Source organism: Monopterus albus, unplaced genomic scaffold (genome assembly GCF_001952655.1).
Source record: "Monopterus albus unplaced genomic scaffold, M_albus_1.0 scaffold27.1, whole genome shotgun sequence".
NCBI classification, from domain to species: domain Eukaryota; kingdom Metazoa; phylum Chordata; class Actinopteri; order Synbranchiformes; family Synbranchidae; genus Monopterus; species Monopterus albus.
Genome location: NW_018127907.1, coordinates 189514 through 214836, shown reverse-complemented (window position 1 = coordinate 214836; position 25323 = coordinate 189514). Strand labels below are relative to the sequence as shown.

Here is a 25323-nt window from a genome sequence, read left to right as displayed (position 1 = left end):
TTGTTGGATATGTGTAAAATTATGTGTGTTGACATATCAACTGTCTTTACACGCTTGAAAGAATAAATCAAATCAAATCAAACTATGTGTTTGTGTGTGTAGGGGGATGATATATTGGACAGGAGCTCAGAGCTCATCTACACTGGGGAGTTGTCATGGATCTATCAGCCGTATGGACGCAGCCAGCAGCGAGTCTTCTTCCTCTTTGATCACCAGCTGGTCCTCTGTAAGAAGGTACACTATCTTTCTCTCATTGTTCTCCTTCTTCTTTTTGTGTGAGGACTTTGTTGGCTGAAAACAAGCTGACAAGTTAAAACACACCCTCATTTTGTGTTCTTGAAAGTTGTGCATCACATGGATGGTGACAGGGATGCTTGAAGACAATGTAACTTCTTGAGGAACTGCAAATATGTTACATAATGCTGTAGGAGATGCACCAGCCTTCAGTGAAGAAGTGTTCAAATCTTCTGTACCTTTCACAAAATGGAGCCGTGGTAGTTTAAGCTCTAATGCACCAAGGCTGTGCTTTCCTGTCAGACGGATGTTCACGCTCGGCTAAACCCAACAATAGATGCACACAGAGATACACACAAACGCAGGCAGACACTTGCACACAAACACACGCAAAGGCTGAAGAACTGCATCATCTCACACACACACACACACACACATACACACACACACACACACACACACACATATAAGTGTTCACACATTGCACATACAAACACAGAAAAAGAAAGACATATAGTAAATTGTCATTCAGTTTTTTATCCTTCCCTCTGTACCACCCGCACCCCCCCATCACAGTTGATCAGACCTCTGGCACTAGAACTGAACCCCAGTGTGTCTGCAGATCACTGCCTGTGTTAGTCATTCTTCTCCATTAAATAAAGTCAACTCCAAGACACTAAATTATAAATCTGAGTTTTTGTTCTTCCTTCTCTGGTATCCTCAGCACAGTGTGTGTAATGGCAGCCCTCAGGGTGTGCTTGTTGCACACTGCATGTAGCCTTCCATCTTTTCCTCTCATCTCTTCCTTATCAGTAAATGGATGCAGATTTGTCTCTACATGCTTATTTAAAGATTCCAGCTCCTTTTTTTATGTATGCCCTCCTTGACCTTATGGTGAGCCTGGATGCTATTTGGTCTTGTCGAAATGGTCATGATAAGGGTTGTTCTGTATGGCCATGTTGCTCCTGCAAGAACCAAAGTTACACTGGTTAAGCTTATTTGTGCTTGATGTGCTGTAGAGCTTGAAACGATTAGTCCATTCATCAGTTAGTCAACGGGGATAAAATTATTTGGCAGTTGTTCTGATGATGGATTACTCAACAAACATTCTCTGGTTCCAGCTTTTTCAGTCTGAGAATTTGCTGCTGTTTTTGTCTTACATTATAACAAATCAAGGTATCTGCGGGTCTTGAAAAGTCTTAATCTTTTTTGTGGAGTTTCACTCAGCACCATCAGACCTGCAGAAAACAGTGTCACTGCTTCTAGCTACAGTAGCAAGGAAGCTCGTGGACTTGTAATGAGGAGGTTGGAATTTTAGGAAAAACTGAAATAACCTTGAGTCTGCATGTTCTCCGTGTGCCTGCGTGGGTTCTCTCCGGGTGCTCCGGCTTCCTCCCACAGTCCAAAGACATGCAGCTTAGGTTGATTGGTGACTCTAAATTGTAGGAGTGAGCGTGGGTGTAGGAGTGAGCGTGGGTGTAAGTGGTTGTCTGTTTCTAAGTGTCAGCCCTGTGACAGACTGGCAACCTGTCCAGGGTGTACCCCACCTCTTGTCCAGTGTCAGCTGGGATTAGCTCCAGCCCCCTCGTGACCCTCTTCAGGATCAGCAGTATAAATAATGGATGGATGGATTAAATGAACTTAAGTGAATTAATCATTTGAAAAAGAATATTATATGTTGCTGGGAGGCACTTAAAAAATGTGATATTGTGTAATAATGAGCCCAACTACTGGTACATCCCTACTGGGTTTCCATCACTCTTTTTTCTTTTTAGGTTATAATAAATCAGAAGCTTAACTTGGTGAACCCTGCAGAGTCCTTTTAAACAGAATCTTTTTCTTTGTTTGTTGCATATTTTATGAGGCTGCAGCAGCAGAATCAGAAATCAGAATCAGAAATGATGCAAAAAAAAATTAGACAAATAAGATGAACTTCACAAAATGACCACTTCACTGCTTTCACATGAGGCAATCCACTTGAATTCAGTTTGGGCTGAGAAATATGAAAATGGCCTATAAGGAGCAGAAGAACATGTCTGCCATTAGGCTGACACCATTTAGTAATAAGTCTAAAGTCACATGTTGTTCTGTGCTGAGACATTGTAATATACTGTATTGCTGGTTTTTGGCAAATATATCTTTTACACTGACTGCATCCAGGGAACACAGTAGCAGAAACGCGTTGTGACACATAGCAGTCTGGTACAACAGAACCACAAAGCACAGGTTGGAAATTACAAGAACAGAATCAACACTGTTCTGACAGAAACTGGCAACAAATAGTGTGCATTAACTTCACAAAGTCATGGGTTACTGTAAAGTTGTTGCATATTAGATTGTACTGGTGTAGTTTTGTTGCAAAGGCCACTGTTTTTTTTGTTTTTTTTTTGTGATACCAAGCGAGCAGCAGATTTACTGAAAAACTCGTATGGAAGATGCTTGTATGCTCAGGCAGCAGATGGAAAGTGTTGCATAGGCTCTCTGGATACCAAGGGCAGAATGTGTGTTAACACCTCTACATTTCATCAGTTTTGTTGCAAAGGCCACTGTTTTTTTTGTTTTGGTTTTTGGCAAATATATCTTTTACACTGACTGCATCCAGGGAACACAGTAGCAGAAACGCGTTGTGACACATAGCAGTCTGGTACAACAGAACCACAAAGCACAGGTTGGAAATTACAAGAACAGAATCAACACTGTTCTGACAGAAACTGGCAACGAATAGTGTGCATTATTAACTTCACAAAGTCATGGGTTACTGTAAAGTTGTTGCATATTAGATTGTACTGGTGTAGTTTTGTTGCAAAGGCCACTGTTTTTTTTGTTTTTTTTTTGTGATACCAAGCGAGCAGCAGATTTACTGAAAAACTCGTATGGAAGATGCTTGTATGCTCAGGCAGCAGATGGAAAGTGTTGCATAGGCTCTCTGGATACCAAGGGCAGAATGTGTGTTAACACCTCTACATTTCATCAGCGCTTGCACACACACACACACACACACACACACACACATTAATAGACATCTTCTCCTCCTCTTCTCCAGGATCTGATACGACGGGACATCCTGTACTATAAAGGCCGCATCGACATGGATCGCTACGAGGTGCGGGACGCTATAGACGGGCGTGACGATGACTTCAACGTCAGTGTGAAGAACGCCTTCAAATTGTGCAACAAAGACAGCGAGGAGATCCACATCTTCCTGGCCAAGAAGCCGGAGGAGAAGATCCGCTGGCTCAGGGCCTTCCACGAGGAGAGGAAGATGGTGCAGGAGGATGAGAAAATCGGTTAGTCGCACACCTCTCTGCACGTTGCTGTTTGGAAGGATTTGTTTCATTCAAACTAGGCACTGGAGCTTCAGTTACCTATGCTGTATTTGCTGCAGCACACTACAAGGTGACATTTTAGCACATGACACAGGCTTCCCTACATAATGTACATCAAGTGAGTTTGACAGTCAGTTAGCCCTGACTGGCTGGGTCACGCTCAAACTGATGAATGTACATCTTAGGACACAACGTATTATTTAGATTTTTGTGCTTTGTCGTGACTTTATTTTGCAAAGCTTGAGCTCCTTTTTCACATGACGTACAGACCCTGTGTACAACATTTATACAACATAAAACATTGTTGTTTAGGTTTTGAGATCTCAGAATATCAGAAGCGGCAGGCGGCCATGACAGTGAGAAAGGTGACCAAACAGAAAGGTGAGGCAACAAGAAGATGTCAGGTGATTTCCCTTTTTTTTCCCTCGCTGGCGTGCTCTGTCTTCTCATCGCTGTTTACTCTTTCCTTTTTTGTGTTTAACTTTATGCACCTTTTTTTTAAACACGCATACTTTGTTTATGAATAGATCTAGCCTAGCCCTGTCCTAAGCAAGCTAGAAAAGTCATGTCTCACTATTATCACTTTTTCCTTTGCATTAAATGCCTGTCAGCACACACACACTAGGATGACTTGATATAAGTTGTAAAGCAGCTGTTAAGCATCAATGAAAAGACAGAGGGCTGTTTGCATGAATTATTGAGTTAAAAGGGTGACACCGGTGTTCGTGACATGTGGGTCTTATGTCACACTTGTCTTGAAATGATGTAATACCTCAGACAGCTGTTTACATGTTTTTCTTTTACTGAGGTGCCTTTTGCTTCTTTCGCCTGCATTTACACTCAGATTGTCAAAGCAAACCCTAAAGAAATTTACCCTTTTGGCTTTATTTCTGATGTGTTCAAGTGGTTTATAGTTATTATTATTGTTGTTGTTGTGTTTTATTACAGAATCTAAATTGTAGCACAAGTGCATTGTGTAATCTGGCACAGAGGAGCAATGTGACATTTTGAATTCAGGAGAAACATCAGTTATTTTGTCTTACTTTTTAAATTTAACATACTCTGTTTTGCTGTAGTACAACATGCAGTACTGTGCAAAAGAATTAGATATAACACCATTAGATTTGTTGTTTTAGCTATGTTTTGATGACTGCATATTTTTATTTATCCGAATACAATTAGAAAATATAGGAACTATGTACACAGTATTGAAAAACACAAACGTCAGAAAAAAATCAGCAAACAAACTGGATACTCCAAATGTGGTATTCAAGCTGTTCTAAGCAAATATGAAGAATCTGGAGAGGTCAGGGACAAAAACAGGAGTGGAAGACCATGAAAACTGTCTGATGAGACGTTTCTCAGAGTTTCTTCTTTGAGAGACCAGAGGAAATCCAGCAGGTGCCTGGCTCAGCATCCTGTACCTTCATCTGGATGCCAGGTTGGCCCTTCCGAAGTCCAAAGAAGCTCGATCAGAAATGGCCTTTGTGGAAGGACAGCAGCCAAGAAACTCCTTTTTCAGAAGCGGGACGGGGAGAAAAGGCTGAGATACTCAAATACTCACAAAGACTGGAGTGAAGCTCAGTGAAAAAGAGTTTTATGGAGTGATGAATCAAAGTTTGAAGTGTTCAGGTCCATCAGTATGTGAGAAGAAGAGTTGGAGGGAAGTGACGGAATGAGCTTACAGCCTTCAGTGAAACATGGTGGAGGGTCTGCCATGGTTTCAAGACCTCAACAGTCTCCCCAAAAGAATTCAAGCTGTGCTAAGTGCGAAGGGAGGACACACTAAATACTGACTTTGGACTGTAGAAGCCACTTTGTTCAGAAGAGGATGTCTTTGAATATTGTGTGCATATTTCCTGTATTTTCTGTTTGTATTTTGATAGAGACACTGAGGAATAAATATAGATTATCAGTAACCTTAATTTACAGTCAGTTAACTATGTGGTAATATAAAGAAATTGCTAGGAAATAGCCAGGAAAAATAACGTCATAAGTAGTTGTTTATGAATGACTGGAAATTACTTGGAAGTACCACATAATTAAAGCAGAATAAGGAGGTTTGATCAGTAATTCTGTTGTAATTTATTGGTATAATAACAGGTGTGTGTTCCTGTGACATAGCCAGGTACCTACATCATTTTTCCTGACTATTTCCTAGCAGTTTCTTCATATTACTACATAGTTAATGGCCTGTAAATTAAAGGGTTTCCAAATTATCACTACAACCTGGCTAAATGAACCCAGCTACATTAATGGTGGCCTAAGACTTTTGCAGTACTGTATGTCAGAATACAATAGCAGCAGCATTAACTCTATCTCACTTAAAGAAAAACACGTCAAACAAGTTCTTGAAGATGCTAGTCTGTGATAAAGCATCGACGACAGAGGACCCACATGTTCAGACTGCGGGTATCATCCTTTCAGGTTTAGCCATTCTAGTGCTAGACTAGATGTTGTACATTTATCATTACTGATGTTTTTGTTACTGCCAGTCTCACAACGAGCATGACCATCCATTAAGGTATTAATGTACCAATGACAAGTGCTGGAATGTTCTCTCTGATGTTAGGATCCCTGTAGATGTCTGTCAGAAGTAAATGTGGTGTGTTTCTAAGTGCTGTATGTGTACATGGCTGGCACAAGGTGAAGTACTCTCTTGAATTTCAGATTCATTTATAGATTTCATCTTGAGAAAGAGGGCCATGTTGTATGGACATGGTTTGAAAATGATAAAGGTATATACATTAGAGTTTTCCATAGAGCTAGCACAATAAGATGCCATGGCAACTGCTAAGCAGCATTGGGAGGTGTTGTGATCAACGCTGGCTTTGGAGCATGCAGTCACTGTCCAATCTGTTTACAAGCATTATCTTGACTGTCCAAGATAAACAGGTCTCAGTAACACAAATAGATTGAACCCTCCTAACGTCTATAACAGTGTTTGGCCAAATTTCCCCAATGAAAGACACTGTTTCTTTTTTCTAAGATGCCATGGCAACTTTTGAATATTTCATCTCTTGAATATTTATTGATTTTTTATTACAGTAGCATACCTGTGATGCTTGTAGACTGTAGATAAATGACATTGTAGATTGTAGTTAAATGCATATTAACCACTTTCTGTTGGCTCTAATTCTGCCACCTTTGTGTTCTCAAGTGTCAAGGGTGCTGTTCAATCAAATGTCCGGTCAACAAACATGAACAACGGTGTTCAAATGCCTGGTTCCATCATTGTATCAGATGTAATCTGTTGGTTCTCTTGTTTGCTGGCTGCAGGGTTTGATTGAACTGCATCTTTAGTCTCCCTTGTGTCGTTGCTAGAGCTGAATTCCACTTCTTCCTAATTCAGCTGTCATCATATGATCATACCATTATCATATCTCAGGTTTAATATGCAGGAATGTGAGCAATGAAGACTCATTTTGTATGTCTATGCACCTGTTTTTTGTGGAAGCATGACTTGATGTTGTGTTGTTGTGTCTGTTTCAAATGCAATACTGACAGTGTTTCTTTTCTGCTATCCATCTCCCTTCTTTTCCTCTTTTGCTCTGTGCCCTGCACCACCTCCTTGCTCCCCTTCCCTTACACCCTCTTTCTTGCTCTTTTTGCACCTGCTTTCCTAGGTGTAAACAGGTGCACGCCCCCCTCATACCCGCCCCCCCAGGACCCTATCAGCGGGGGTCAGTATGAGGTAACGGAGGACATGGCACAAGGAGAGGTTTTTGAATTCAGTCAATCCAAAAGAGGCCAGGCTCCATTCTGGCAGAATTTTAGTAGATTAGCTCCATTTAAGAAATAAAGATACACAGACTCTTCTAAAGGACCAGATATTTTTCTTAGAAGCACTAAACACTGAATAATCACGTGTCCCGTGATGAAGAAAAATTCGTAAACACATCTAAAGACACAAGAGACTCGAAAGTTAAGGAACAGTGTTAATACAGAGTTTGAATGGAAGCGGCAAGAGGACTGAAGACTTGGATTTGAAAAAGTGAGAGAAAATAAACTTTACAATTCACATACGTTGGTAACATTCTTAGTTATACTTCTCCAGCTGAGTCATCTCCATTGAACTCTTCCCTCGGATTCTGCATATTCACACCATCTGAGTGTCCTTATTGAGATTGTTATATTATTTAATTTTGAATCATCTAGAAAGAAACGAGGCCAAACCAAGTCATTCCTAGTAGTATGACTCTGTCTGAAAGCTGAGATCTTGCTGTGCTGCTATGTGAGATTGCTTACTGCATTCTTCTGAATGTGAGATTGCGTAATGACGTGCCTCAGCCACTGGCTGTGAAGCTTGACTGTCGGCGCCACCTTTGAGTTACCTCCATCCCGCCGCTGATCGCAGACCGATCAAGTTGTCTCTGCTCTACTGATGTCTGGCGTCTGGATCTCCTTCCCTCTCTCAACGCTCCAAACTCTCTCCGGCTGCCTGCCTACAGTAGTCCTCTCTTCAAACTGTTTACCTTCCCGCTCTGCATCACCTTCTTGTCCTCTCTATCGTTCAACCCACCTGCTCAGCCTCTGTGAGTCAGTGGCTCTCAGAGGAAAGAGGTTCATTCTTTTTGAAACCTGCCATTGGAAATGATATGATGTGTCAAGGAACAAATCAATAGTCGGAACATCAATAGATTATTTACATCCTTTCACCAACCACTTCTGACAGGGTATTCATATCCGATCACTCCGTGGGGCTGTGGGTTGCATTTGACGGAGAGCTCGCCGCTCAGATGACACAGCTGGGAGCAGGAGATAGGCAGACTACGCTCCACCTGCCTTGTGTGAGAGGCCCTCCCCCACCGCTCTCCCATGAGACCACCCCTGTAGCACTGTGCTGAATCCACTGAGAGCTGAAAGTGAAGTTGATGCATTGGCCAAGGTTTAAAGTAAAATATCTTTTTCATGTCAGTTGTAAAAAAAAAAATCTCATTTGACTCTATTTTGTATTGCTGACACTGTACAAAGCACAGCATCTATTCTGTCTGAGGAGTACCTTTATTTATTTATTGAGTAGAAAGAGGAAATTATCACAAAAAATGGCAAAAACTGTCAATTGACAAGACAGCTGTTTCTGTTTGTTGTGATTCTGAGTACACCAAGAAAGTAGACTGCAGAAGTGTTAGCCAATACCACCGGGAAGCAGAGAGGTGAATTTAATCAGTAGCATGCAGGTGTCTTCTGACAGATTCATGCATCGCTACAGACTGCAGCTTCAAATCTTGGCACCCCGCCCCGTCACGTCGTTTTTCAGATCTGATCCATGTTCTGGCAGTTAGCTCTGGCACCGTTAAAAAGAGATTTTACAAAGGACTGATCAGATTGATCCGTTTAATCAACATAGTCCCCGAAGCTGCTGTGAGAGAGAGCCTGCCACAGAGGCGCTAGGCAGGAGAAGATCTACTGAGGAGAAACTTCGAATTTACACGCATCATGAAGGTGTATTCTTTTCTACAGTTGGAATGTAAGTGAAACATCTGTCCATGGTTTGTGATCATATTTTGACCTCAGATACAGAAGTACATCTTGTGTTTTATTATTTCATCTGATTGACAGTACATATACAATATGACAACTTGTGCAATGTGATTTATCATTATATATCTCCACTATTCACTACATCATGATATGAAAGAGTTATATATTGTTCTATGTCATTCGTTTGCCTCTTTACAGGCCTCATAACCTATTGAGAAAAAAGACCTTAGAATTGCTTTGTATGTTGTGTAATTTATGTTTTGTTTCAGTAAAGAAAGTTGAGAAATGGGTGAGTTGGCTGCTGGTGTCTGTAGAGATGGCTCCCGGTGAGATTGTTTTGGAAGATAATTCCCTCGTCTGGTACAGCATAAAGATATGGTTCCCAGGCCATGATAACCTCAGGTCCCGTGCTACACCCACAACCCCATCCCCCACCTCCCCGCTCCACTGCCACCACCAGTACCAACGTGGAGACGCAAGCACGTAGGCAAACACACAGACACATAATCTCATGCATTTGCCGGCCCGTTCTGCTGCGGAGAAGAGAGATGCTATCTAACAGTGCCTTCCAGCATTCCACTAGTGATTATCTATTTAGTTTCACAGGCAGATTTGAATTAGTCATATATTCTCCCTTCTGTGTGGGACTTGCATCTCTCTGTCTCTTTCTCCCTTTCTCTCTCGTAGACACTGGGAAGTCCTCATTCCTAAGTGCGCGAGATCCACTCGGAAAGAAACTCAAAGGTCAGGCCGTTTCTATATAAGTCAATACTGTGCTGTCTGACTGAAACACATAAAACACCTTATTATATGATATCACTCTTGCATAGTGGTAATTTTATTGCACAAAAAGAAGTTAATTCTAATTTCAGACATTTAGAAACTACATAGAATTCCATTATTGTTATCTATTTAACATGCTGAAAGATGATTTAATTTGAATATATAGTGGAAAACAGATTTTCATTAGTCAAACTAGGTTTCACATTTCAGATTATATTAACAGTGAATCAAAAGATGAATCATCTATTTTATCTTTGTCAGCTACACACTGTAAATACTGTAAAAAGTACAGATCATATATTTGGATATTGGTATTTTGCGTTGGAGACGAATGTTGTTCCAGTTCTAGCGTGCGGTAGACCTCAGTACCAGGTAAATGCATGCTTGTGGCATCTAATATTTTGCATGAGACTTAAGACAACTCTTAACAGATTGTTTAGTTTTATTTCACTTCCAATGGGATTTTTTTTTTTTTTACAACAATGGAACCATTCATTTGTGAACCCATACCACCTGTTTTCTATCTACCTGTCTCCTGCTCACTTTACATTACAGGTTGTAGCTTCTGCTTTTATTTATTATCAAGTAGAGGGGAAGCTCTTTTCCTCATGTTAAATCAAAGACTGAACTGTTGATAGGTGAAATGAAAGGCACTGATGCGCTCTTTGCCCACATATAATGGGTACTCTTAACTGTAACATTATTTTAAACTTTGATTTTCTTCTCTTTATCACCAGTCTACACTTTCATGGTCCAGATTGCTGGTTATTATTATTATTTGGAATTCCATTAACTGCTGAGGCTAAACGGGTATCATTTTTCTGACACCAGGAACCAAATAGGAGTTAGCACTGATCATAGGTGTTTGTGTATGAGTCTGTTTTCAAGCAGAAGAGCTGAATAAATGCGAAACCTCTCGGGATGAGCTAAAAATAAACCTAATCCTCAAAATACGCACAGAGTATTGCACTGCAATTCATACCATGCTCTTGTTTCAGCTTAAGAAATGATTCTTTGATTTGACAGCGCAGATCAATTCCTCACTTGTATTTATTGAATACAGTATTAAAATAGTACCATTTTAGGCACATTGTTACATGGATGTATATATTGGTTTGATTTTTCTTATATAATTACCAGTTTGGCCCTATTCTGGGAGCTGAGAGGGCAGCCTTCTGTGCAGTTTATATTTTATAGTCAGAAATCAAGACAGCCAAGTTAGCAGACTGCCAATTGAATGCATCATATTTCAGTTATCCTTTTTAGTCCAGGGTGTACATGAGCCAGTAACTAGGTTCAGTCACATTTAGCATAGCAGCATCCTCAGTAGGAACTTCTCGTAGTTGGATATGTTAGCCAGGGTCTTCAATGAGCCATATGTCAATGTGGTGTTCAGTGAAGACAAAGTAAACAGAAGACTCACACCCCACTTTTGGAATCTGTTCATTGTATATTATCATCTATGAGGTCTGGATTATTGCCCATCACAGACAAATTCACTCATAGTATCTATATTATTTGTCACCATATCCAAACATGTCATTTTCTTTCTTGCTGGCCTTTGAGTTTGATTATTTGTTGTAAAAATGAAAAGCCTGAAAAATAATGCCTATTCAATCCAGAAACTGTGAATGGGAGAGTGGAGATGTCGACTGTATGTACATTATATGTTTTGATGTAATCAGAAGCACTGGGAATATGTTGTATTTCGCTGTAAAAAAATACATCCATATCTGATATAGCTGTACTTTTGTTGAAAATAAAACCTCTACAGAAACTGCGTGTCGGGGCGTCAAAGCGTGAGTGGGAGCATTGTGCTGGGTTTCCTGCAGTGTGACATCATTTCCTGTTTGTTGGGTCCATTCCTAACATCTGACAGATTAACCCCTGGACACGTTACAAATGAAAGGTCAAGCTTAAAATTAACAGCGTGAGATTAGATAAGAACATCATCAGGCTGGTATACAAACAAGCCGCTCAGCAAACTTTCAATCACAAACTGTAGCCTGCAAATAAAACTATATTGTATTCAATAATTAATGAGGCTTATGCAAATGGGTTCTTCCTGGCTGGCAGTGCTGAAGTTTGGGCTGATAGCTGCACTTCCTGATGTTTTGAAGTCCACAGATGCGAGACTGTTTTTCAGGCAAGATCTAAGACACCCTGGTGTGCTGCAGACAGTGTTTGTGTGTGTTTTGTGTGTTTGTCCAGTTGTGTCTGTATGTCAAAATAACTGAAGTGAGACTATATTTGATTGTGTAAACATACCTGTGAAAAGGACGGAGCTATGGGCATTAACAGCATAGACAATGAAACAGTTACAGGACAAAGACTATATGCAGTGTTACTGTGGTCTCTAGTGGTCAAACAAGGTGTTACACTACCCAAGGACAACAGCGGGTTTTCCAACATGGAGCCCTTCAATCTTGTGAGAAAATACGGTATGTCCAGCTCATTTTCCAGACCAGTCATGAGTGTAAAGCAACGAGGTAAGAAAATAAAAATGTCATTGACCATACTGTATTTGCTGATGCTAATGTGAACTTCATATGACTTCAGAGGTGTCATGATTCAAGTAGTTCCTCAACATCAGAGGAATGTCCAAACTTTCAATGGCCAGCTGCTTATTAGCTACGGGGATGTATCTTCGAATTGCCAGTCGACTCTGTGACATCAGTGTTTTGGGACAAACTGAAGAAGAAACAGAAAAATAAGGGGCAGTTAGCATCAGCATCTTGAGACATTCCACACAATAATGCTCACAGAATTTACTATAATTGGTGGCTCACCTCTCTCTTTGAGCAGCAGAGCCAGAGCTTCATTCTGCTCTGTTGTTTTGTCAACTGTAAGTTTAGGCAGATACACATCTGCCCCAAAGTCTATGAGAAGCTGGATGTACTCCTTCCCACACCCATAATGGAGACACACTTCCAGAGCTGTTTTTGGCTGCTTTACTTTGGCCAGCATCTTTTCTGAGCAGTTGAAGTTGGGGTTGGCTCCATAGAGAAGGAGTAGTTTAAAGCAGTCAAGGTGTCCATAAACAGCTGACATATAAAGGGGGCCCCTGCAGGCTGTGGGATGGGTGGCCCAGTATGGGAGTTTGGGTCTGACATCCACCTCAGCTCCAAAACGTAGCAGCTCTTGGAGCACATCTGCCTGGCCTTCCAGGACAGCAAGCAGCACCGGACAACAATTGTTGTACTGGCTGCCATTAGGATCGGCTCCAGCCTTCAGCAGAGCAACCACACAATCCAGATGTTTCCCACTGACAGCTGAGAACAGAGGCGTCTGAGCCTTCACATCCAGGCTATCAATCTGGAACCATAACAGTACAACAACAGGCTTTAACAACTGGAAACACAATCCTGACACTCCTGACTCATTTAACACCGCACTACTATACACATTACATTATCAGACTGACAATGTCCAGTTTAAACAAAGGATCAAAATCATTGCAGTATCATATTATCATTTTTGTTCCACACACTTCCTTATAGAAACTTTATTACCTTATTTAAATTCAATATTTGCCCTCCTTTTAGATCTGTTTGCACTTCCATAGATTTTTGAGATGCTAAATTAGCATCCCTAGCTCATCGCTAACTTTGCCCATCTGTCTTTGATACAGTAACTGTCACTTGGCATACATTGGACTTGTCAGAGCTTTTTTTTTTTTTTTTTTGCTGAGAACAGCCTGGTGCTTATGACAGTGATGAAGTCTGAAAGGATAACCAAAACAAAAAGCTTCTGTAAAAAATATTAAATGGTATAACTGATACAAAATGCAGAGTTGGTTAAAAATTTGTGTTGGCTTGTCACTAAGAGACTTCTTTCATTCACATATTCCTTTTATTGACTGTTTATATGAAATTATTCTTTAGTATAGCTATAATGCCCAGTGTTAAATGAAAATCTCACCTTTCATTTCTTACTTTTACTATGTGAAGAAGTCCTGCAGGACCAGTGTAGGAACCTTTGTTGGCTTTTAAATTAAATGCGTGATGGCTGAGTGCAGTTTGCTCTATAATGTCAGTAATGAAATAGAATACTTACTATACTGTATGTCCACTACACCCACCAGCAGGCACAGCAGTAGTGTCCCACCCCACTCTCCACACCCACTCTTAAAAACCCATCTCATCATCCGTATCTGAAAATTGTACAACAAAATGCTCTCTTTGTACCTCACCTCTGCTCCATGCTCCAACAGCAACTCCAGGCACTTCAGGTGTCCCAGAGCAGCAGCAGTGCGCAAGGGGGTGACCGGGATCCCCCACCCACTCCGAGCATTGATTGACCTCCTGTAACTCTCATGAGACAGAAGCTCAGACAGAAGAGTCACATCGTTGCTGCTCACGGCGTCGTTCAAGTTCTGACTCTGCTGGTTGTCCTCATCCTCTTCAGAACACTGCACCAGGGAGAAGATCTTAGAAATGTCCATCAAACTCATGTTGGTAGCTTGGCACAGAACAATAATGTAACTCCAGGCTAGTGTAAGTCAAAGTCCTTTCATCTGTTAAAGAAGAGAAAGATGAAAATACGTCCAAACACATACACAGCTCACACACTCTTGTCATTTTGGGATGGGCACAATTTCTATTTCAGCAAAACAAGCTTCTACATGTAATAAAAGAATAACACTTTTTAACATGACATAGAGTACTACCTTAAGACAATACTGTTTTTTTACATGTTACAATTACTGTGTATAAACCAAATCACATTAATACAACCTACATAGACAGAGTAGATGTAATGTGCATATTGGCATTAAAAATTAATGTTTTGCCCCTGAAGATCCACAGAATTTGATCAAAGTTTGTGTCTGAACTTACTGTAAGAAGACACTCATTGCTTGCGATGTTTCCAAAAATATTAGGAGGGAAGACCTTTCAAACGTCTGTTGTAAGTTACGTGGAAGAAAGAAGGGTTGACTAAGAAGTGTGTGATGCTTCCACAGGAGTTGTGAAAAGTTCAGTGCAGTTTTGTGTGTGTGTACGTGTTCTTGTGTTTGTGTATTATCTGACAAAGGGGCCGGAGCTGTTTTCTAGGGGGTGGGGGCTAATTTTAGGCCACAGATGGCCCTGGCTAAACTTCCATTCTTGGAGAGTCGAGGTTCAGGTTTATAATTAGAAAGGTGACTTGTGACACTCAGTTAGTGATTGGTGAGTGTGGCTTTGCCTTTCCCTGTGTCGTGAATAAAAACAAAAGGAAACCAAGACATCTATGTTAAGCATGTTAGAATTCTTCACCAGCGCTTTCAGCTGGTCAAGCTAGTACAGTAAGTATTCAATATACAACAGTTCATAACTGCATTTATTTCCCAATATGATACAAAAAATCTGAGAAAGACACTGTACTTAGTCTGTGGTGTATGCCCCATTTCCCTAATTCACACCAAAGCTGCCATAAGAGTCAACTGTCAGCTTGACAGAAGCAACCAGCCTGCTGTTCCTCTGCCAGACCCTCATATGTCTTCACACTGCCCCGCGTTTAGAAGGGAGGCAGTGACACATTGCATTCTTTCAACAGATGACACAAGAGTCCGGATTCTTGGTGATATAGAAGTACATTTATTTCAGCCCAAAGACATGAAACTATTACATTTGAATAACCAGGTTAGGTTTTAGTGCAAATGTCCTGAAACGTAACCCAAGAATAGAGACAAAATAAGAGAAATAAGCAATTGTAAGACAGTAGGCCTTATTTTACAGCAGACATTTTGACTTGTCATCAACAGTGGCAGTGTGGCAGCGAGCCAGCATAAACAACACCAGGACCATGACACCAAAGCAGCTACAGTGAATTCAGCCATCATTCATTTTTATTGTGTGCTTATTATTATTCTGTGCTTTTTCTGCTATGACATAACAAATATCTGTTTTGAAAAAGTCCAATAAGAATTATTTATTCATGGTGTTAAAGCTACTTTGCATTTATAGTAAATTGCAATTATTATTATTATTATTACTATGACAAAATAAATGTAATTAATTTAAACCACATCTTTGACATTTGCTCTTCATCATCATCATCGTCATATTATTATTATTAATGATACATTCCAAACAAAGTAGCACTAAATATTAACTTATTATATCACACCCAGTTAATGCAAAGCCAACACATTACCAATTTTATTATATTGTTGCTATCAAAAGGGTTATCAAATTTGCATTGTTTTATTTGCTATACTGCAGTTGATAATAGTGAAAAAAAATGATAACGCTTTTAAAATGACAAGTTTTTTTATATTAAAGTGGTCTTATAATTAATGAACAGACAAATTTGGTGACAATAAATGTATTGAATTTCATTTTAAAAACAAACTGTGTCCATGTGGCTCCCGTCAGGTGCTCCTCGTTGACCACCAGATGGCGCGAATGATACAGAAAGTGCAGCTGTAGCCAACGCTAAAAGAAGAAGACGTGCGCTGCCGGAAGGGGGAAGCTATTTTTTCACTGACCTTTGTTTCTAGTTATGAATCATTTTATTTTATTTTTTTGTCCAATAGATCTTTGTAATAAAAAAATCCTTCTTTTAAACAAATTTCTGTTTGTTTTGCAACGTGCAACTATATAGCTGAACGAAATGTGGTGTAATATCATCTGTTATCATATGAGACACTTCTAAAACTGCGTTGCACGGGTGCTGTAATGTGTACAAATGGACGAGGAGGAAGCTCTGCGTAACTACTGCAGAGCAATGATTGTACGTGTGCAAAACAAACTGCAGCGCACGGTTTTCTCCGAAGTGGAAGAGGGGCGGAGACACGAACGCAAAGAAGGCAAGGGGAGGGAGAGGACCGAACCTGAAAGACAAGGTGCAGCAGCGAGAGACTTAAGAGATCAAATAGGATGCATCCTCATTCCATCAAACCGCGAGAGAAGCCAGACCTCCCTCGATGTTGTGTGCCAAGGTTTTCAAGTTCAGCCCGTCCTCCTCGCTCTCATCTCAAGACTGAGGTTCAAAACTGTCACCGAGGAAATGGGACGGGTCAGGATCCGACCTTATATGAACCATGTTTCACCGTGTGACCTGTTTACTCTGTCTGATGCTTTATCTTTTTGTGGCAGGCTGCAGAGGTGGAGCTTCATGATCCCGCTGTCTGCGCTATGTGTGTGTCAGAAACGGCTTCTCTGGCCTTGAAAACTTTTATCAGGAAGAAGACACAACTGCAGTTCCAGTCAGCGAAGAGTAGACTAAACACAAACTTGAACTACGGATTAGGTGACGTTAAAGACAGACCAACGCTGTCAAAATAATATGTATGTCTGATCACAACCCAGACTCATTGTTTATATGATTGTACATGTTTGGGGAGTTTGTGTAAAATTTCCCAGTTCTCCAATGCCCCTAACTGGATTGGGGAGGAACTACTTGGTAGAAATATGCGGGTCACGGCAACCTGGAGTTGCCTTAGCAACCACTAAGGAACGTGGAGTTGCCCTGGCAACAGATGTAATAAGGGGTTACCCTGACAAAAACGCTACGGGAACCCATTTAGTAAGACCTCGCTGTCCTTTTCCAGACGGATAGCTGCAGACATAATGGGAAATGTTGTGGTGAAGTCAAATATATTCCTACCTGTTTCACACATAAGCCAAACCCACCCAGTAAATGTTCCTTGGTTATCCTGCTCAGCTACAGCTGGGTTTACTTTCTTCCAGTATCAGAAACAAACACGTAGCTTGTGTTTTGAGCATAAAAAGGAACATAACAAGGTTATTATAAAACAGCCATTTATTACTATATTAAAGTTTTAACACAACACTATTCAGAGCAAATGTATGACTTTTTTTTTGTCCAGTTTGTGGTCACTTTAACACTGTAAACATTAAAACAACATTGTGTTTTGTTTAAATCTATTTGATTTTACATTGGCACAAATAATACATAACAGATAGCCATGGAAGCATGCATGCAATGCAGAAATTTAGGAATTACAGTACAATATCTAAGGCAATAAACAAATAGCAAAATAAACAAATTTATTTGGACACTTTATCAAGTTAGTTTTTGCATTACTGCAGTTACAATGTTTAGGGGCTAATGATACTACAAAGACAAAGGAAGTTATACAACTACATATAAACACATCCAAAGCACCGATAAAAACATAGAACAGAATGACATTATCAGATCATCAGTTGTCAGGTTACTAAGACAAGGTGGTAAAGAGAGGACTGAATGAGGCAATTGTCCTGAAGCACTGATCTGTTACTTCAGCCATATATGATGTACGTGGCTGATCTTCAGTCAGTGTATTGGACCAGTTCCCTTGAAACCCTACTGAAGATGAAGGTGGATGAGCAGCTACTCATCTGGCTTCCTCTTGGGCTTCTTTGGGTTGCGTGAGCGGCTCTTGGCCTTGCACAGTGGGCAAATGGGAGCGTTACGATGAATCTGCTGGTGGCAGGACAGACAGGCCTGGAGAGAGGGAGATATGTTTCAGAGCAGTTACTTCACATCATGTCATTCTTGTTGTCTTTTAGAAACAATCAGGCAACTTTGGTGGTATCTAGCAAAGAGTAATATTTCATTCATTTAAATTTAGGGTGGTTTGTTTTCTTACAATTTTCTCCATACATGGCATAATTAAGAGCCAATTAAATCCTGGAAAGTGTTTTTTCATTATTAATAAACAATCCATAATGCAGCCTAATTAACTGCATTTTACGCCTTAAATGAAAATGACTGTTCTTGTATTACGCCAGACACGCCACTCGCTACTCAAACTTCATAAGATGACATTTTTTACAGCTGTTTCAGGTCATCAGGGGCCATTACCTTCATAGGTGGGGGTTGCTGCCTGAAGGTAGCTGTCTGGCGAGCATCTTGCTTCCTGGACACCTGGAGCTGCTGTGCTGCTGCTGCAGCAGCAGCGAGCGACTCTGGGATGGCAGGCTCATGCGGCTCCTTCTGCCATTCTGCTTTCTGCTTCTCAAAGTAACTATTAAGAGACGGAGAGAGAGAGAGAGAGAGACCTGTTTAGCTGTGAATCTTATTCTGACCTTACGAATCACATTACAGGTGAGACTATCCCATCTACACTAAGAGATAAAAAAAAAACCAAACACAAAGGAGAATTAAATTCAGGGTTGGGCAATATTTTTCCACAGAGAGAACCACATCAGAAATCTGCCACAGCACCAGGAACCACACCCATGGAAAAAAGCTTTTGAGTGCTTTGTAATGGGAGATTAGGTACCATGTGTAATTTGTGCTTATAAAAAACATTAAGCAATCTGATACCAACATACTCATTCAGGTAAATATATTTTTCTACAAATAAAAATGTGAAGCGAATGCATGTATGAATGCATTTGCTACAGAGATATAGTTACCCTTCCAAAGTCAGTTACTGGACTTTAAGTGTAGTTGGATTTTTAACACAAAGAATAACTTTCCAATTCACTCATTTTATAAAAAACATTTTCTGAACAAAATAATTCATTTCAAGAATGATTTTATTTACCCAGATCATTCATGTATCTTGCTTAACACAGAGGCACAGATTATATCTGTTGGCTCTCAAATGTTACAATTACCTATTTATATTTAAATCACTGTGCTTGAACAAGTGCATAAGTCAACATTGTAACAGAAATGCGTACTTTAAGAATGGCAATATGCTCCATGCAAATTAAGTACACTGCTTTACCGGCTGCTTCGGTGAAAAAATATTTAGAAGTCCACACGTTGTTAAACATCCTGCAGCCTTTCTCTTTTTGCTGCTCATTTTGTCGGCAGCATAGCACTTAGATCCTTGCTAACCAGTCTTTCTAGTGCATGTTCAAATGTCACAGAGATGTCAGACTCAAATTATGCTTTCAGTTGTGCGCTGTGTATTCCTCCACTTCAAAATAAAAGCCACAGAATTCATTTCAGGGAGAGATGGTTTATGGAATTTTGTAGGATGTTAACCAAAGATAACCAGCTAAATTTTCAGTTGAAATTGTTTTTAGCTCACAGGCCAGATGAGACTTGTCAATGGGCCGCATCTGGCCTACAGGTTGTAATATGCCCAGGTCTGCTTAAATTGGAGAACATTATAGTCAGGATCACGTCCTCTTTTTATGTATAACTCTAAGCAAAGGTATAGTCATTGTGACTGATAGTGTTTATCTGCATAGAAGTGAGTATGTCTGTGTGTGGGCTGGGGAGGGCTGGGAAAGAAAATCTGGCCTTGGACTTTATGCCTGGCTGGCCCATGTTCCAAAAAAAAAAAAAAAGTGATATCCCATTTCATTACACTCTCTGGTCTCTCTCGAAATAGTTTTGTAATAGAGCAGAGCACCCACAGAACAAATTTAATGGGTTACATTTCCTGTCACTGTGATCCACCACAGCACCACACATTAAAGCATGTAGTATTTTCAAGCCACACATTAAAAACATGCTACAATAATCCAGAGTTAATACACATTTCATTCTTGTTTTCAGAAGAGGTGTTTCTGTTGAAATTTTTTTTCCCCACTATTACTGAGGTGTAGCATGCACAGTTTTTGCTGATATATCACTGTCACAAAGTAAAATGTGTCTAACGCTCTACAGGCCTGCAAGGTGTGATTTAATTTTCTCCAAGGCTGCTCTATCACATCTTGTAATACAATTACAGTAGGCAATATGACTATTAAGTAAAATGACTCTAACATTACTTTGTTGGCAGCAAGACGCAAGAGTGATAGCTTTAATATCACCTCAGGCACTATTAAAAATATGCAATGGGTTCTTCCTTCCAAGAAAAACTACTTAAGAACAACAGTGATAATCCACATTATCTCATAAATACAGGGAACACCAAGGAGCACACCACGAAGAAGGAAAACCACCTGGTCAAAATTGAACTCGTCATTTGAGTTTCCACACAGCACACGGCCAAAATGAGAAGCCAGTAAGGCAACATTGATGTCAGCGTGCAGAGCAGCAGCAGTCCAACAAGAAGCTCGTTATATGTGAAGAAATTTTCAACTTGCAGTACATTAATTCTCCTAACCAACCAAAATGAAAATTACAATTATTTTTCTAAGTTCCGTAACACGAACATAAATGCCACATCTCAGCAGCCTTTCCTTTGAGTGAGAGACTAGATCAGCAATTGTCGCAATCATTACTGCCAAACTGGGTCTGAACAATAAAAGGCAATCTCTGATTTTAAAAAGTACTTCTCTACAGCTGTTCCAATGAAAAGATAAACATGATCCTTGGGCCTATTAAATACCCCCGATCATAAAAAAGCCAGTCGTACCTACCCCCGATCATAAAAAAGCCAGTCGTGTCTAAACAGCTTTTGCATGTTCCTACAATATACAGCAAAATGTGTATGACGACATTAATAAAGCTAACACTTTGACATGGGAACTTCCTCCTAGTCCAACACTGGAATCAGCCTCACTTTGATATTCTAGCACCATTTGTTCCTCAGGACTACAGTCTTTGCAGCCAGGACTCTGACAGCCAACTCTTCTTGATGTGCCTACTGTATGTTGTGGTTAACAGGGACTTTATAAAGCTTGAAAACAGACATACTTTGCAAGAGCATTTTTGTCAGTTTCTCAAGCCGGACAATCTAGATAACTAGATCAAATGTGTTGTTGTTGAACTGCACTGCATTATGCTGACAGGTGTTTCTATTGTTTTTCTACCCTATTCTGTGTGTAAATAAAGCAAACTTTAATCACACAAAAAGTACCAAACTGGTGCACCATAACTTTAAAAACCTTGAACATGTTAAGCAAACAAAATATTTTTCAGAACTTAGAAGCATATTCTAACACTTCTATTTAATACTACTGGCTATTTTCTCAACCTTACTGGCATCCTTGTCTTCTCAAGTATCAACAGCTAAACAATTCCAACCTTCTCAGCTGAGGGCATCTGCTCTAGGATTTCCTGCCCTACTTTCCTTAGTGATACTTCCTGTCCTCATCAAAATCCAGTGAGTTACATCAGGACTATTTCTCTGTGCGATGGTCGACTTCCTTTTACAGTATGTAAAAGATTGCTCTGTGTCGTCTGTTTGGTTGTGTCTGAATATGATACAGTTTATAGTTTAGAATATGATACAGTAGTAAACTGAAGTGTTCTTATTAATAGACTGAAACATATCAGTCTCTGTTCAGTATTAGAAGGACTGTACAGAATGGCAGTCTTTAACCGGGCAGGGATTCCAACATTCTGTGAACGAGTTAATTTTCTAAAAAACACTGTTTTCTTGCGATGTGCCACAAGGCTCCATTCTTGGACCACTGAACAATTTTCTTTGTATAAAATTAGCTAAATCATTAAGTTTTTCTGTAAGCCTGATTAACTTTGACCTTGGCACAGAACACAATTTCAATCTGTACAATTCGTTTTTAATGTTTGTACACGGTCCTATATACAGTACATCGCATTCTGTTCTGTAACACTACGCTGGTTCACACTGAAATGCCATCTGTTGCTGCAATCACTCATTGAGGCCCGCTGCTCAAATATACCTGAGTGGTGACTGCTAGCTGCTATATTTTTTCCACTTTCCCTTTTCACTAAAAACAAGATTCTCTTGCCTTTGCCAGTCAAAGGACTCATATTAAATTAGGATGTGGTCTTCTTCCTTATGGATGCGTTAGTATCTAAAGGTAACATGTTTGCTTGGTAACATTAGCAACCTAGCATGGTCATGTTTTTACCTTTGTACTGAATTAATGATTTTAATTTGGGTCTAACATGAGGGTTGTGTAATGCTAGTGCTTTGCATAACATTAGCAGTAACCATAGCGTTTGACTGGATTCCCAGATGTATTTGTTAGTCAGTTGTTTCCCACACGTAGATGTATTTGTTGTGAGCCGCCACAATATCAACACTGACAACCACATATTAATTTAAAATACATTAAATCTTATTTCAAAGTAGTGCCATGTATAGGGCATGTATTTGCTCATTCCCTTTGTGCCCTGCCCTGTTTCTCTCACACGCAAACACAAACTCATAACAACCATGGCAACAATCCATCTGTGAACAGCTCCTCCTCTCAATGTTTGTTTTTTTAACATAAAGCTGTCAATCACAGAGATCCAGCTCTTCTAGTATATTATTAGCAAGCTAGTAATGCTAGCTAAGCTAGCTGTATTGGGTATGGACTGCTCTGCAAGTGGATAAAGTTAATGCTAGTTCATAAACTCTGACACTGAATGTTTGACCCCTTAGTCCAGGGGAATATCAAGAAACACACATGGGACAAGCTGCTCAGCCCAAACAGTGTGACTAGTGATCCAATTGATTCATTTTGAATATTTATTGGTTTAAACCAGCGCTGCTGAAGCAGCCAGACAGGGTCAGGAAGAGAGAGATGTAGGAGGAGAGCAGCAGCCAACATGCTGCTGCTATGGGAGAGCTAATGCAGAAGGGACAGGTCAGATCAATAGCACAACAGCATTACTATATTTAATGAAAAAGATAAAAATTGTAAAAAGCATGGCACCTCCACCCCTAAGATACTGCCACAATTAGAATGTAATTCTGTGGGAAAGACTGATTAATATTTAGTCAAAATTATTTTTGATGTTTTCTGATGAACAGTGTGTGTCAATCGGCTATAAACATCTATGTTAAGAAAATTTTATGAAACCTTGAGATAGCACAGAACATGGTTGTAAACTCACTGTAAACTGTATCAAGCATTCATTCATTCATTCATTCATTCATTTTCTACCGCTTAGTCCCTGAACGGGGTCACGGGAGGGCTGGAGCCAATCCCAGCTGGAGCCAATCCCAGCTGGCAATCGGGCGAAGGCGGGGTACACCCTGGACAGGTCGCCAATCCATCGCAGGGCTGTATCAAGCAACATATTATAATGTTGCTGGGTAGAAGGGTTGGGAGACCAGAGCCTGTCTTTTCCTCTTTTATTGACACCCAGGGAACACAGAGCAACCACACAGCACACACTGAACACTGCCACAACAATCCTTCCAACCCCAAACTACATACATCCTGCCCAGAGGGGCATTATTGGGGATGTGGCCAGGTGGTTCCCCCCTAAGGCACTCTGTGGGACTGTACCAATTACTTCTCTGCCCCCAATGCTACACAACCCCCGCCTGGCGGGTTAACTGGCTTCAGTAACCAAAGTCATAGAAAAGTCTCTTATATGTTGGGGAAGCCTGCACTGGCACTGAATACACTCTGGTCTCTCCTGGGCAGCTGGTGGAGAAGGATCTGGAGCTTGTGGCTGGTCCCTATTCTCTGACTCTCACTCCTTACATGAAGCCACAGGCCAGTATAGTGCAAGCATTTCCCCGTGCAGCACCACCCGCTTCTGCTTACTCAGTCTCACCCTGTACGCCGCATCCAACAGTCTTTTCAGTACAACACAGGGTCCGCTCCGCATCATGGGCCCACGTCTGGTGAGGCCCTGCATCCATCAGTACCCCCACCTGGTCCTGCTGCTGGGTCAGCCCCCTCCGAGCTGATCTGGCACCCTCAACTCTGCTGGCAGTAGAAACGTTCTGCGGGGCTGCTGCCTGTCATGTGGCAGTGTCTCAATCCTCAGCACACTGACTGCACCAGAGCTTCTTCCTTCCATAGCTCCTCTCATATGAGCCCTTGCTGGCCCACGTGCTCTCAGTGGACACTGCCTGGGAAAGCAGTGTAGGCATGGATGAGCCCCTGGCTGTGCCTGGTAGTGTAGAAAACCCTCTGGCTAGCACATGCTCAACCTGCTCCACTTCAGCCACCGGGGTAGCTGGTGTGCAGAGGCGGTTGTGTTCTCTGAATCTCTCTGGACAGAGTCCTTGGACAAAGGCTTTGAGAGCGAGCTCTTCCCACACTCTCCTAACCTCGGACAAAGGACTTGTCTCCATACTTGTCCTCTTAGATCTCAGTACTGCTTTTGACACCACTGATCACAGCATCTTACTGCAGAGACTTGAACATGTTATTGGGATTAAAGGAACTGCGCTAAGTTGGTTCAAATCTTATTTATCAGAAAGATTTCAATTTGTTCATGTTAATGACGAATGTTCCACACAAACTGAAGTTAGTCACGGCGTTCCACAGGGCTCTGTGTTAGGCCCAATTCTCTTCACTTTATACATGATCCCTTTAGGCAATATTATCAGGAAGCACAACATAAATTTCCATTGCTATGCAGATGATACTCAGTTATATTTATCTATGAAGCCAAATGAATCAGATCAGCTGGTCAAACTTCAAGCATGTCTTAAAGACATAAAGGCCTGGATGACCTGCAACTTCTTACTTCTAAACTCTGACAAAACTGAAGTTATTGTGCTTGGGCCTGGAAACCTTAGAAATCTGCTGTCTAATCATATAGTTACTCTAGATGACATAGCCCTTGCCTCCAGTACTACTGTGAGGAACCTTGGAGTCATCGTTGATCAGAATATGTCCTTTAAATCACACATAAACCAAGTCACTAGAACTGCCTTCTTTCACCTGCGCAATATTGCAAAAATCAGGAGCATCCTGTCTCAAAGGGATGCTGAAAA

At 40.7% G+C, this 25323-nt stretch overlaps 3 protein-coding genes across 14 annotated transcripts in view; 1 reads left to right on the top strand and 2 right to left on the bottom strand.

Annotated features, from left to right (window-relative positions):
* The window catches only part of LOC109957513 (rho guanine nucleotide exchange factor 9), a 47053-nt gene extending 38649 nt beyond the window's left edge, over positions 1-8404 (top strand). For 9 of the 12 annotated variants that reach the window (XM_020595432.1, XM_020595434.1, XM_020595429.1 and 6 more), the window contains 4 exons: positions 103-234; positions 3278-3521; positions 3873-3941; positions 7187-8404. In XM_020595432.1, the coding sequence (XP_020451088.1) occupies positions 103-234; positions 3278-3521; positions 3873-3941; positions 7187-7362 (621 nt within the window). In that variant the 3' untranslated portion in view covers positions 7363-8404. Of the gene's footprint in view, positions 1-102; positions 235-3277; positions 3522-3872; positions 3965-6230; positions 6299-7186 lie in introns of all 12 variants that reach the window. The other 3 variants (XR_002274564.1, XM_020595431.1, XM_020595433.1) reach the window with 3 other exon arrangements.
* A 3858-nt stretch (positions 8405-12262) lies between these two features.
* On the bottom strand, positions 12263-14557 carry asb12a (ankyrin repeat and SOCS box-containing 12a). The gene is made up of 3 exons (XM_020595553.1): positions 14020-14557; positions 12617-13142; positions 12263-12518 (listed from the first exon to the last, which is right to left on the bottom strand). Exons 1-3 carry the CDS (start codon positions 14278-14280, stop codon positions 12373-12375), a joined length of 933 nt encoding a protein of 310 aa, XP_020451209.1. The 5' UTR covers positions 14281-14557; the 3' UTR covers positions 12263-12372.
* Positions 14558-17558: 3001 nt separating this feature from the next.
* zc4h2 (zinc finger, C4H2 domain containing) overlaps positions 17559-25323 on the bottom strand; it is a 13516-nt gene continuing 5751 nt past the window's right edge. Inside the window, exons 4-5 of the mRNA XM_020595386.1 lie at positions 18621-18783; positions 17559-18260 (exon numbers count right to left, since the gene is read on the bottom strand). Coding sequence (XP_020451042.1) covers positions 18147-18260; positions 18621-18783 — 277 coding nt within the window. The 3' untranslated portion in view covers positions 17559-18146. The remainder of the gene's footprint in view (positions 18261-18620; positions 18784-25323) is intronic.

Bases quoted from the DNA above. Each gene is read 5' to 3' on its own strand.
- asb12a (XM_020595553.1), bottom strand. From the start codon at position 14,280: ATGAGTTTGATGGACATTTCTAAGATCTTCTCCCTGGTGCAGTGTTCT. The intron at 13,143-14,019 runs GTGAGGTACAAA...TTATGGTTCCAG, and splicing joins TGTTGGAGCATGGAGCAGAG to ATTGATAGCCTGGATGTGAA. The intron at 12,519-12,616 runs GTGAGCCACCAA...TTTCTTCTTCAG, and splicing joins TCTGCTGCTCAAAGAGAGAG to TTTGTCCCAAAACACTGATG.